Raw genomic sequence first — 14,697 nt, forward strand, 5'->3', positions numbered from 1 at the left:
TGACCTATTTTCTGAAAGAAGAAGGGATATATTCTCTATGAAGGTTCTGGTATTCAATAATAATAATAAAATTTCAAAATTAATAATTTTGAAATCTCTGACTTTCATTCTGTTTCATAAAGACCAATTATGGAATCATAGGATATCTTCATAGTTTCAAATTTAGTGCCTAGAGACATTTGAATAATGTAGAGATCATTGTAATCTGTTTTAAATTACATTATATATCAACCAAATTATTCTATGAAAAGAAAACCCTTGTGTTTAATTACTAATTCACTCTAGAAAGATATAAAATAAGATATAATGAGCAAGACATGAGAACCAATAATATTTATACACTTTTAATATGCCTTTGTGTTAATATTCAATATGTTTTCTCATGAACTGATTTCTTAAAAACATATTTTTATATTCATATGCTGGATAATTCTCAATTTTCTGTTACTTACTCTCCATTGGTTTCAGTGTCTGAAATTTCCCCATGTTTCATGGGATTTAAAAGTTTGCATTTACTATTTTGGTTACAAAATCAAATTGAATATCTTTGCTTAAAGTGAGTTTATTACTTACTTGTTCAAAAAACTTCAACACCAGAGACTGCTTGGCGAGCCAATTGAGAGTTGTTTGAACAGTAAGATTTCTTCTAAGGTAAAACAGGTCATTTTGAACATTCTCTTGGTAGCAAGCACTGATTGAGAAGTACAAATATTAATTTAAAAAGTTTCACTATTAACAATTGCCAGTCACAATCTCATTTTAAATGTAAGACTTACAAAATTTAATTTGATTCTAAAATTTAAAGGGGCTAAAGGTTCTTTGTCAAGCATGAATGAATGTAAAATAAAATTTATCAACTAATGATGAATATAACAACTTAATAATTATAATTATTTAATAGTATAACCTAGAGTAGGAATTAGTTTATGTTTAAAATGGGTTCTATGACTTAAAGGAAAATTCATGTGTTCAGATTGTAATGAAAGAAGGTTTTACAACTGGGACCCCTGAAGAAGAGCTTCTTCATCCCGAATTCCCATATTATGAGGCCAGACTGAGTAATTACAGTTTTTATTATACCTTGCAACAATGAAATCATAACATACATTTTTGATAACTCTCTTTTTGATTCCCCAAGAATGGCAAAGATTTATAGTTACATACAATGAATCTTATCCAAAAGGAAATTTATTGCACAATAATGTGGTTAGAATTTGATTTATAAAGCTTATTTTCTCCTTCCCAAATGATATAAATGATGACAATTAAAATTCTCCTTCTGGATTTAAGTAGGGGACTAAAATCTTTTTTTTTCTGAGATATTTAGACTCAATGTTTTGGTTCCTATTGGTAAAGAGGAAGATGCTTGGTACCATTCCCCATGCTGGATGGGAGGCACTCTCTGTATAGAGTTATTGTGCAAAAGTTGTTAACCAGTTCAACTATGGAAATCCTTGAAATTTTAAAATCACAATTTTTGTTTTAGTCTGATTATTCAGTAATCTCCACATCTGCTAAACTGTGGAGAGAGGGGGAAGTAGTTAAGACTTCGACATCTTCTTTACTCTTGATTATAATTTCATAAACTTTAAATATGAATTGCTTTCCCTTTTTACACAAGTTATAAAAATAAGAGGGCCTGTTTACACAGTTTGCATTTTTATGAAATTTGCAGTTTGAAAAAAAAGCTTTTTAAAAAGTGGTAATTAATGCTTTTCTTTGAATATGCACATGTACCTTAGAATTTTTTTTTCTGAAATAGTTTCTGACTTTAACCCATTAAATATTTGAAGATAGAATTTTTATTTAGCACTAGAGTAAAACATACTAAGGACCGAAGAAAAGGAAGTTTTTTTCTGGTTCCACTGAATTTTCTTTGTGTGTGGCACCCCCTTATGACAGCTATCAATATTATATTTAAATTTTATATATTGACAAAATGCAATCTACCTCTGTAAGCATTGTGCCATTCAACAGTACTACTATTAAATTTACATACCACAGTTTAAATTACATCCATTTCAGGAATGGTAAAATGCTAAAACTCAAGTATAACTGCCTTACTGGAATGAGTACAATTTACAAATACAATAATTACATTTTAAAACCATTAACAATATTACACCTAGAAGTAAATACTGTAGGACTGGTCATCATGGTATTGTGTGAGGGAAATCATTGCTGAAAGTCATTGACATTTCCAGCAGATATACCCCAAGTGCAGATTTTGGTTTGTTTTCATCAAACCAAAATTAAAACCTGTTTCTCATACAGTAGTTCTCCATTATATGAATCCTCCAAATCCTTGCATAAGATTTTATTAGTTATCTGCCAAGTATTTTCCTGCAAAATAAAACAACATATCAACGGTTACCTGCTAGTTCCATAATGTGGTTATTATGTGGGTAACATTTCTATTCTTCCTGCCCTACTCCTAGAAGCCAATACTATGTAATTGAAGGGTACAATACTAACATAAAATACATAAAGTTTATTGTTTTCAACTTTCCAGACCAGCTAGTTGCCTTTTCACATTTCCATATAGGAATACTTTGCAGAGGTTTGGGTTGCCCAGAATAGCTTGGAAGATTTGTTCCTGGATGGGAGAATCCAACTTCTTATAGAAAGAGTAACCATATAATTTCCACCCTGGGCCATTTTTGAGAACAAAATGGGTGCAGTTAATAATTACGTCAATAAGGCAGACATAAAAACCAGGATGTATTCCAACAAATCATTGACCAAGATAATCACCTTAATATTGGGGAATCCCCACCAACAAACTCTCGTGTGTGCCAAAAACCTGTCTCATTATCACATTTCAGCTCTAGGCAACCACTTCTGATCTCTGGTCTAGACTTTTTAAGGTGCTATTAAAGTGAAGATGGATCCTCTTAGATCTCAGCTAAGCCTAGACAAGTCTAAAATCTATGAAGACCTGCTGAAGAAGAAAAGTTTTCAGGTAAGAGATAAATTCAAAATTAACATTCATCTTGCTTGTCAATGTAACAAAAGTAGGATTTACCTCCATTAACCTCAGTGTACACACCTATATAATGGGAATGACAGGTCAGTCCCATATAAGAAATAGCCAGAGCCATGATAAGTATCCAGGACCTTCCTGATTTCTGATTCCCAGTTTCATTGTCCTATTTTTACTTCATTCAACAGTTGGTTTGCTTTCTGATTGTGATGGGAAATGGGGATTGGGAGTGGGGAAGAAGAGGAGGAAGATGATCAGAAAATCACAACCTATTCCTTCTTAAGGAAGAGTAGCTAAGGCAACATTATTGTTTGCAGATGAAACTCACAAGATACCCACTTACCTGCAGCAAACCTTTTCTTGATGAGTGAAAATCTATACCCTGCTCCAACAAGTTCAATGTCACAGCCAGAAAGGGTGCTTCCTTCACTTGTAAACTGCACAACCAATGGGGAAGGTTTGCTTGGGCCTTCAGATAACTGAAATCTTGCCAATAAAGAGCCCACTCCTACAAAAAGAGTATTATTACAAGATAGTCAACACAACATTCTGGATATAACTTTGGAAATTGTATTCAAAGTTAATGTGCAAAATCGAACTTACTAGAAAATAGTATATGTTTCAGTATAAATAGAATAAAATTTATCATTAAATATTATTCGTGACTTTTTTGCATGCTGATAAAAATGTAATTCAGCCAAATGGTACTTCAAAATTTGGAAGCATGCTGCTTGGAAGGCAATGTATTTTCCAGTTTATGATTTATATCAGAGGAAAGTGAAAAATATCTAACATCAGGGAGTGTGAGATCTGATACAGAATGGAAATATGCCTCATTAAAAGCTCTTCTCTGCTTAAAGTATGGTCTGTTTGATGTGGGGTCTTGGGCAGAAAAGAGGTAGCAGAGGATTCATTGAAGAACTATTTTCTTTTATTGGTTAAAATAAGTATATACCAAAGTGAACTGAAATATTTTGCTTACTTTTAGTGCTAAATGTATTTTGGTTAATAAGTTTCTAATATCTGAAAGTTATTTCAGCTTTATATATTAAATAAAATAAGCCTGTGATTACATTACCTCCATTTTCTGACTTCTGAGAAATATCAGGAATCTTCCACAATATTCTGTGCTGTTCAGCATTCCTAAAAATAAAGTAGGTAAAAGACTTTTTCATATGCAAGGGTTTCTGTTTAATGGATGTCGTATTTTTCCAGATAGTGTTAATTAATAAAAATGATCTTAAAAATTTTAGCTACAATTAAAGCATTATCTATCTATCAATCATCTATCTATGCATCCCTTCCTCTTTCCCTCCCTTCTTCCATCTATCTATCTATCTACCTACCTACCTACCTACCTATCTATCCTTTCCTCCTTCCCTCCCTCCTTCTATCTATCTATCTATCTATCTATCTATCTATCTATCTATCTATGTATCCCTTCCTCCTTCCATCCCTCCTTCCATCTATCTATCTATCTATCTATCTATCTACCTACCTACCTATCTATCCCTTCCTCCTTTCCTCCCTCCTTCCATCTATCTATCTATCTATCTATCTATCTATCTATCTATCTATCTATCTATCCCTTCCTCCTTCACTCCCTCCTTCCATCTGTCTACCCATCCATCCATGTACCCATTCATCCATACATAAATACTCTCCTTTCTCTTTCCTTATTGTAACTAGTCACAACACTGTCAGAGAGATAAACATTTAGAGGACAATGCAGTTAAATTTTTTTTAACACATCTACTGAATAAATAGATGGGAAGTGTTAGTTGATCAATTAATTCAGGTAATTTAAATTGGAGCTGTCACATGGCTGACATTCTTTTTTTTTTTCTTTTTTAATGTTCTACTTTTTGCTTCTAACAATCATATGGAAAAACTGGAGTATTTTTCCTTAGGAGAAAAGGCTTTTTTTAACATCTGCTATTGGTACTCAGTGTCTATTCTGTTTCTGTTCCCATACCTTCTCTAGTGTGCCTTTTAATAGTCCAGAGGCTGCAAAATGAAACTCAGACTCCCTTGTAATTAGGGTCCTAGATGCAGATTAGGGTCCATCAATTATAGGTACTACTTGAGATCTGGCGGATAGAAGGGAGGCAGAGGCCATTTTCCTGATGCTTTTTGGGCTGTTTTCTGCTGGTCAGCAGCCTAACTGAGATGTGGGGATCTTGTTAAACAGTGCTCCAGTCCAGTCTCAGTTTTGTAGTTGTTGAGAAGCAGTTTAGGCAGTGCTAGTAGGAGCTTTCTTATCCTTGGATTCTCATGAGGGTGGTGGGTTCTTGAATTCAATGGCTCCACTGACAGCCTTCTAATTTCTCTCCTTCCTGGTTGTAGCAGAGGTAGCAGCTCCCCTGGTGGACCAGTTCTGCAATCTTCTGGGAAATATTCTTGGAGATCCAGTCTAAAGCTTGTTCCTCTTTTTTTGTGTGAACATCTAAATCCCTGTGTTAAATCATTTTCTGCTTGAAATTAGCTATAGCAGCTTCTGTTTAATGCCCTGAACCCTGACACCCAGGCCTGCTGTGATCTCTTCCTGTAGGAAACACAAATGCTAAAAAGTCTGTGATCCCTTTGCCCAGGAGCCCTTTGGTGAAGAGGAAAGGGACTAATGGCTCCTTACCAGACTGCTGGTGGGAGCACAGCCTGGAGCTTGGTTACCCCTCCATCTATGGGGACCAGGAACTGCACATTGTTGAGGGCCACGGCCGTTGTCATTGCATCCGTATTGTATTTGTAATCTATGCGCAGGTCGGTGCTTGCCGGCTCACATCGCCAGTTCACTGCCAGGTTCAGAGGTGTGGACTGAATGCCCTGGGCTGACACCTTGCCAAAGACAGGAAGGAGAACACTTAAGGCTTGAATATTAATCTGAAACAAACCCAGAAGCTATTATTATCTCCCAATGGAATATTCTTAGATATCAAAAAGTCATAATGTTGTTTGCGCCGCTCACAAACGAGCACTCAGTAAAAAAATCACCATGAAGGGTGCCGTATGAGTGAGTGCTGGGCGCTTCAGGTGAACTGTTACCGATTAAAAATATAAAATCAATTATTAAAGTTTCTATAGCACTTTAGAGTTTACAATGCACTTTATGTCAGATAGGGAGCTGGTAGCACACTGGTTAGGAGCTGAGGCCAAGAAGGCAGCCAATCCTGGGTGTGAGGTCGTTTTTCCTTTCTTTCTTTCCCTTTCTTTCTTTCTTTTAATTGAAATAGAGTTGCTATACAATATTATATAAGTTACAGGTGCACAATATAGTGACTCATAATTTTAAAGGTTATACTCCATTTATAGTTATTATAAAGTATTGGCTATATTCCCCATGTTGTACAATATATCCTTGTACCTTATTTTATACCTAATAGTTTGTACCTCTTAATCCCTTACTATTGCCCCTTCCCCTTTCCCTCTCCCCACTAGTAACCACTAGTTTGTTCTCTATATCTGTGAGTCTGCTTCTTTTTTGTTATATTCACTAGTTGGTTGAATTTTTTGATTCCATATATAAGTGGTATCATACAGTATTTGTCCTTCTCTGTCTGACTTGTTTCACTTAGCATAATGCCCTTCAAGTCCATCCATGTTGCTGCAAATAGCAAAATTTCATTGTTTTTTATGGCTGAGCAGTATTCTATTGTATACATATACCCCACATCTTCTTTAACCATTCATCTATTGATGGACACGTAGGTTGCTTCCATATCTTGGCAAATTGTAAATAATGCTCCTGTGAACATGTATCTTTTCAAATTAGTGTTTTTGGTTTTTTCAGATATATTTGGGTGTGAGTTCTGATTGTCACTTCCAAGCTGAGTGATCTTTGACCAGTCACTAAAAACTTCTCTGTGCCTCAGTTATTTCCTCATCTGCCAAATGGGAATGATAATATATATTTTTTAATTTTTAAAAAAGTTTTTGGCTGTACCGTGTGGCATACGGGATCTTAGTTCCTTTACCATACTCATGCCCCCTGCACTGGAAGGGCGGACTCTTAACCACTGGACTGCCAGGGAAGTCCCAGAAATGATAATAATATTTACGCCTAGAGATGTTAGGAAGATTGAAGAAGAAGTTTTATATGAAACACTCGGCCTAGTGCCTCACATACAGTAAGGAGTTAACATTTTAATACATGTTACCTATTAATATTCTTATCATATTTGCTCTTCACAAACCAGTGAGTTAGACAAAGGTGAATTTGACTAAGGAAAAGCCAGGCTTGAAGAAGCAACAAAAAGTTATAAGACAATAATATCAACTAGAATCCTGGGCCCACAGTGAAAAATTTGCAAGGTTATTATTTCTATGTGCCTTTTATAAGTACACACGCACAGCAGGGGCTGTGTGGGTGGTGTCTGTGCCCTTGCAGTTTTACTCATGGAGTATGAGTTTTGCTGATTTTAAAGAATATAAACAGCTCTTTATTGGCCTAGTAATGCCTGCACATATGGACACCACGTGGACCTGAAGGCAGGCTGTGCTTAAAAGTCAGGCATGGTTTTGCTGCAGAAACAAACCCAGACGTGGATTCTTTTATAAAATGACAGACATGGCTTTTGATGACATAATTTTAGTTTGATGACCATTATAATAAAAGCTTTAAAACTTTATAATAATCTCTATGATAAGCTTTATAATAAAGTTTTTAAACTTTAAATATTTTTAGCAGCCCAATCCTCTGCAAATGCACTTTTATTTAGAAGTCTGTTATTTAAGATAAGCTCAAAAGCAGAGCAGACCCACTCTCCCGACCCATTTCTATACTCTGTCCTTGGCAGGAGTTCTCAACTTCTTAGTAGCTCCTCTACCTGGGGAGGTGCTTTATGGCTATGTGATTGTCCCAGTTACTGGGAGGGTGCTACTGGTGGCCAGAAAGTAAACATGATGTGATTTGATCTCACAAAATGCTAATTATGCTTCCCAGCCAATCCCTTGCATTGCTGAAAAACAATAACAACAACACAACTAAACCACAACAAAAGGGATTCCTCAGAGCACCTTTAAAACAAAATGTCAGGCCTAGGGCTACTTACATTTCACAAAGTACTTTGAAATGTGTTAGGGTGTGAGTGTCTCACAGCCTATAAAATACCTAGGTAGGAATCATTTTTTCCTAATTTGCAGATGAGGAAACTGAGGCTCAGGGACATTAAGTGCCCAAGGTCAGTGGACAGTAGGAAGCTGACTTAATTCCAGAATTCAGTCTCTTGCCTTCATTATAGTACTTTACACCAAGCTCATATTACAATAGGTGAATTCTGTCTACTTTCTACATTTTGTTATAATGTCCAAAGCTTCAATGATATTGTTCTTAGTAGAAAACCATTATATTCATTTGTACTTTTGTGAAATGTACAATTACATAGATGCTTCACGTTCAATGGTGCCCTTAGAACATGTGGTTTTCAATCCACAGCGTGCATTATAATCATTTGGAGGACTTGTAAAAATATATACACCTACGTCACATCCTGAACCAATTAAATAAAAATCTCTGGGAGTGTCAGGGCCCAGTAGATGTCTCTGTCTCTGTCTCTATCTTTATCCCTCTCCCCTCCCCCCTCCCCATCTCCATCTTTATTTATCTATAAATAGATTTTTATATAGACATCTATCTATCTTTATATCTGTGTCTGTGTATAATTAGCACCAGTTCAGAATCAGCATTTGTTTATAACCTCCCTGGTGATTGTAAAGTACGCTCATGTTTGAGATGCACTGATTTCTATTAAAGTACAACTTTCAGAAGAGATCAAGTGGCTAGGAATCAGTGGGATACTCAAGCTCTATAGGATCCTGGTTTGAAACAGGCTTATTTATTAAATCAGTAATATTTTGGGGTAAAGGGAAATCCTAAATACAAAAAGAAAGTTCTCATATCCTGTAATGTGTTGTACCAAATATTCTCATTAAATTATTTCTTAACATAAGTTTCATCAGAATTTATTTCATAGACTATCACATTATGAAAAAACACCAAGTTACTTACATTTAATCATTTAAAGTAAGAGATTTTAGTATGGTAATATTCTTAACAAAGTTACAGTGAACTATTTTGTCAATATTTGTAATCTTAATTGATGTAGTTTTCTGAAAATTCATTTTTTGGCATGTTTCCCTAAATTTGAATGAAATTTTTTACCTGCAGGTTTCAACTAATAAGAATATGTATGAATGTTCTTGACACTATATAGCCTCCAAATAGTCTTTTAAGGTTTCTATTTTCTTATAAATTGTAGCTTTTAAATAATATTGAAAGAAATGTTACTTTGTCTACTTTTATTTAATGTTAGGTATGTTGGAATATACATTTGTAATGTGAAAGAGACACCTTGACCATATAAATAGGCTTACCTGATATTTGAGCATATCCACGTTATAATATGTAGCCTGGGGCTTTTGTTCCGACACTTTCTTTAGATGAATCATCAAATTTGGCATGTTTACCCAGAATTCCTTGGTATTGGCATCATTTTGGGTATTATCACTATTCAATTGGGAAGAAAAAATGATTGAGTAGCATTTTGTAACAAACATAAACCACACAAAAAAGCATCTTCGCAATTGTCATCTGATTTCTATCTCCATCTTTGACAATTTGTAGAGATTATATTATTGACAATAGTATAGTTTTAGTATAATTGCAGTCCTGAATGGTATTATGTTAATAGATTAATACCCATAGGGAGGCATTATTGTATTGCTATAAATCTCAGTGATTTATATCCAGTAATATTACCCAGTAATATTAACCAATCATGATGATAACTGGTTGCTTTAAACACTGAATTATTTATTAACCCAAATTTAATAGCCCTTTCTACATCGCCACCATTTCCTATGAATTAGTCGGTTAATGCAATCAAGGAGCCGAGTACATTGATTTTCTTTTGAATTTACTTGAAGAGTAGGGTCTCAGAAATTACTTAGTAAATATTTGTAAGCAAACATTTGTAAACAAATATCTGTAAACACGGTCTTTATCTCCAACTGAGGAGAAAAGGGTGATACTAAAATTATCATGTTCCTTTTTTAGCATTCACAACAGTTCCTCTAAGAGTATTTAAATCATAAAAAGTCACCTCATTTATAAGATGATCCTGGAATTTAAATGATAATAACCATGGTAATTACACTAGAGAGTGCAGTCTTGGTGAATTAAGGAGTTTTGTATTCCTATGAGGGTCATCAGTGTTACTCTGCGGCCTCTCCACAGGCCACTCCCCTCATGTCTTGTGAAAATGTTTGTCTCAATGGCAAAAAGAATCAGGCTAGAGTGTGAAAAGCATCTGCTCACTTCTCACGTGATGAAAAAACTGGGGCCCAAGTGGCTCAGTAACTTACTGACATTTCACTTTCAGAATATCCTATGTAATACAATAATAGTAGCTAGAAGTTTTTGAGCCTCTATTATGTGCTAGGCACTCTGTTAGATACATTATAAACTATATCATTAAAATCTACCCTGCAAAAGAAGAATTATCTTCCTTTTTAAAAATAAGCATATGTTATAAAAAGAGAAAATTAGAGGTCACAGAGACAGAAGGGTGTGATACAGTGATAAAGGCAGGTCGAAAGTAAGTTCCTATGGTTCAGCCTCCAGAAGCCAAACGTATCAAGAGCTGAGTCAAAAAAAACATCAGGGCCTTGAAACTGCTTCTGGTCAGTTAGGAACGAGTGGTCGTGGGCACCAAGTCTCAGCAGGACCCCTGTGGTTCTGTTGTGCCTGCTATAGGTTGTTGAGGACAGAGAAAACCCTGTGCCTCTGGGCAGGAGGAAGTGAATGGAAAAGACTCCTGGCCCCTTGTCCTTGCCCCTGGCCCAGCTAAGCTAAGGATACTGATAAGTGTTGTCTAAACTGTTATTCTCTAAAACATCCAAGTTACCCAGAGCCTCCAGAGTGGTAGCTACACAAGGAGGCTGGAGCTAAGAACAATAGAGGTTCAGCAAAATTAAGTAATTTACTTAAGGTTGAACAGTTAATAAGTAAGAGAGTCAAGATTCCAGCCCAGGTCAGTCTTACTGCAGGTCATACTTTCCCACTATACCAAAAGAGGTGTGGAATTAATATCCAGCAATATTTTATTAATTTGCGCTAAGTAAATCCAAATAACTGAGAAAATCCCAATTATATGTTTAATAACAAAATAAGCTAAGTCATATGTCTATGATAATTCCTCAGAGAACTTGCTTTAAAAAAATAGTCAAGAAAGGTTTGTCAATCAAAAGCTTGCACAGAGATGCAATTCCTGAATACTCATAAAGCCTTGAGAATTCTTCAGACTCCATTGGTTTAGCGATTGTTCCTGAACATCCTTTGTAAGCCAATCCCTTTCATAAGGGAAAAGTAGAAGTAAATTTCAATTTGGTCCCTGTCACAGGGATTGCAAACCCAAATGTCTCCAGGGGCCAAGCTGCTAACCTAAATAAGTCTTTCAGTAAGGATAACTGAGAAGATTGGCTGGGTGTAAGATAACAGATGAAGAAAGGCTTGAACAGCATTTGAGAATAATGCTTGGTTCCATGACCTTTTGAAAAGTAGGGGTGGCAGCAGGGGTGGTGGAGTGGAGCTACATACCAAAACCAAATAGTCTCTAGGACTGATGGGTCACCAATCACAGCCCTGACACAATCATCAAATACTTAGAGTTAATAAAGTCCAAATTAATAAGAATTTTTTTGTTTTTGCTTTTGTTTTGTTTAAAAAACAACTTAAGGGTCCATATAATGTTTTGTCACACAAAACATTCTCAGACTGATATTTAGTTCAATTCATAAGACTGATATATTAATATAAGTATAAAACTCTGACACATATGCCTAAGAACTTGGCAACATAACTGCCTAAAAGTGCAACAAAAGCTATAACTATCACACCAGTGATATTTACAGACAAACTGGTGAGATGGTGGCATGTAATTCCTAATTTCAGATGGAGGAACCTAGAAAAATAAAATTAACTCGCTGTGAGGCTCACTGTGAACATCAAAAACACGGAAGGAAACTGAAATAAGAAGTTCCCAATTTCTAATCTTGATCATTTCACATTTATTTTTATTTAAAGGGTGAGCATTTCTTTTGTATTTTTAAGCCTGGAATCAAGTTTGCCAATTAAACCATCGCAAGGACCAAAGAGAAGAAGGTGATCTTGGTCATCACCTGAAACACCTGTGACTGTTTTTCCATCACGGGAGCGAAAGAGTCTCATTCGGGCAAGAGAAAGAGAGTGACTGTATTGGTCCTCAGATTCCAAATAACCTTTAGTTATTTCTACATAAATATCCAGCTTGACAAAATTCTCTAAGTTATAGTTGAATTGTTCATTCATTCAACAAAGACTACTCAAGTCCTTATTAGGCATAGTGGAAGGTACTGAGGATACGGTGGTGAACCAATAGATGTGTTCTATTCCCTCATGGATTTTACAGTCTAGTGGGGGAGATGGATGGATGAAGAAAACAAATACATATGTAATTATTAGTTTTAGTAAGTGTGACAAAGGGAAGAATAGGGAAGATTGAGAGAGAATAACAAGGCGATGTGATTTAGTGTGGGAATGGGGAGGAGAGTGGGGAGGTCAGGGGAGGCTGAGTGGAGCTGAGATCTGAAGGATGAGTAAGAGTCTGGTGAAGAAGGGTGGAAATCCTGTTGGAGGCAGAGGAAACAAGCATACAAAGTCTTGATGTGGGAAAGGACTCAGCAGTTCCCAAGACTGGCAGGTCTGGCTGGAGCTACAAGGATTCTGAGGAGGATGGTGGGAGATGAGGACAGACAGACAGGCAAGAGTGGATGACTCAGGGTCTTGAAGGCAATGGTAACAAGTTTGGATTCTGGTACAGATGCAATGGGAAGCCATCAGAGGACTACGAGCGAGGATAACCTGATTTACCTCAAAAAAGGTCATCTGGTTATTGTGTGTAAGAGTGGGGCAAGACTGGATGCAGGGAGTGAAGGAGGAAAGCAGTTGCTGTGGTCCAGGGAAATGACAGTCATCATTTGGATAGAAGAAGTGATGATGACAGGGAAAAAGTGGCCATTTTAGAAAGAGAATTTTGGATGGAATATCAGGACATATTGATGGAAAAAACTGTCAAGAATGACTTTTTTTGTCTCATCCATTGTCAATAATTAACTTGTAGAGTGGATCATTTTTTAGTAGCATGTATATATGTGTGTGTTGTGTGAATGTGCATGTGCGTATATATATATATATATATATATGATAAAGACATCAAATTCAGATTTAATAGGAAATGTGAAGAAGTGTATTTATGTAAACAAATTCACATAAGCTTCTTTGATGCCATACATGTAAAGTTCCATCAAAACAATCATCATTACGGTACAATGAAATTACATGTTTAACAAAGAGATTTTCAAGCTTATATGAAGAGTAGCTCACAGTTCAGATATCATTTGATTTTAGAAGATGCTAATACAACTAATGGACTTTATTCCTTTTATTGGGCTCATTTTCCACCATCCTCATCCATTGTCTACCAGTGATAAGCAAAACAGACAATGACTAAATTGTCACTAATGCAGATTTCATTACTCTAAATGTCTCTTTAGCCACTTGAGATAGTTGGCCATTAAAATACATATATGCACACACACACAATCACCCACCAACAATTTTTACAGCTGGTAAAAGTTCTGGGATTGAATCTATAAACATATCTGAATAGCGGTAATTTCAGTACAGTGTATCTCTCTCGCTAAAGTACATCCCTCATCTAAGAATAAGGTGCTAAGCCACACACATCTCTAAAAAATTTGTGCAAAATATATTTACCAGCAGAGAAGTTGGGGATTTGGCAGGACGTGTTCTAACCTGCTGAAATTTGTCACCCGAAAAGTCAGGGCAGCTGGCGATGGGTTGTTGGCAAAGTGTCTGGTGATGCCGGCAGGAAAGGACAACACCATTTCTCCAGTAATCTTCACGATACATCTGGCATATCACAACACGTGAGAGGAAAGAGAGGAAACCTAGGTCAACATGTGAATCAAAGCAGTTGTGAAAAGCAAAGATTTCTGTAACAATATGACACAGCAGAAGAGAGGAAAAGTAAGCTCTTACAATATCTAAAGAACTGAGGACTCAAAGGTTTATTTTAACACGTCTCCAAAAAAGGTGGCTATTTTGTTGAAGGTGTTTTTGCACCGTTAGAAGAAAAGTGCAGCTTTTTTCTTTCTGTAGAAAAGTCTGTATGTTCACCTCACAAACAGAATCATTTATTCTGGTGATTCTCTCTCTTTGCTGAATTGATGGCAGCATATTTGACGATACTAAATTGCACAATGTTATCACACTATTCACTGGGACTTATTTTAGTTCTCTGAGTAATGTGATTGATGCCTTGAGTGTGTTCTTTTATGGACACATGGGGTAAACTTCCTGCTTCCCACTTAATTAGATCTTTATTCCATTAACTTGTCTATCTGGTTGAAATTATAAAATCAGTCATATATATAAGTTAACACAGTTGGATGATAATTTGGAAGGAATAATAATCCTTTCTAAAAAAGGGCTTTATTGAAGTATAGTCGATATATAATAACTGGTGCTTATTTATAGTGTAAATTTCCATCATTTTTGACATAATCTACATCTATGAAACCATCACACAATCAAGATAATCAAGATATCCAACGTCCTTAAGAGTCTCCCCCTGTGTTTTTGTTTTCCTCTCTCCTGC

At 35.9% G+C, this 14,697-nt stretch overlaps 1 protein-coding gene across 9 annotated transcripts in view; it reads right to left on the bottom strand.

The window, feature by feature from the left end:
- Positions 1-441: 441 nt before the first annotated feature.
- The window catches only part of SGIP1 (SH3GL interacting endocytic adaptor 1), a 211,781-nt gene continuing 197,525 nt past the window's right edge, over positions 442-14,697 (bottom strand). For 3 of the 9 annotated variants that reach the window (XM_073788667.1, XM_073788674.1, XM_073788682.1), the window contains 6 exons: positions 13,794-13,949; positions 9,353-9,485; positions 5,616-5,818; positions 4,062-4,126; positions 3,327-3,491; positions 444-2,343 (listed from right to left, as the gene is read on the bottom strand). In XM_073788667.1, coding sequence (XP_073644768.1) covers positions 2,321-2,343; positions 3,327-3,491; positions 4,062-4,126; positions 5,616-5,818; positions 9,353-9,485; positions 13,794-13,949 — 745 coding nt within the window. In that variant the 3' untranslated portion in view covers positions 444-2,320. Of the gene's footprint in view, positions 2,344-3,326; positions 3,492-4,061; positions 4,127-5,615; positions 5,819-9,352; positions 9,486-13,793; positions 13,950-14,697 lie in introns of all 9 variants that reach the window. The other 6 variants (XM_073788675.1, XM_073788688.1, XM_073788686.1 and 3 more) reach the window with 4 other exon arrangements.

Source organism: Tursiops truncatus, chromosome 1 (genome assembly GCF_011762595.2).
Source record: "Tursiops truncatus isolate mTurTru1 chromosome 1, mTurTru1.mat.Y, whole genome shotgun sequence".
Taxonomy (NCBI): domain Eukaryota; kingdom Metazoa; phylum Chordata; class Mammalia; order Artiodactyla; family Delphinidae; genus Tursiops; species Tursiops truncatus.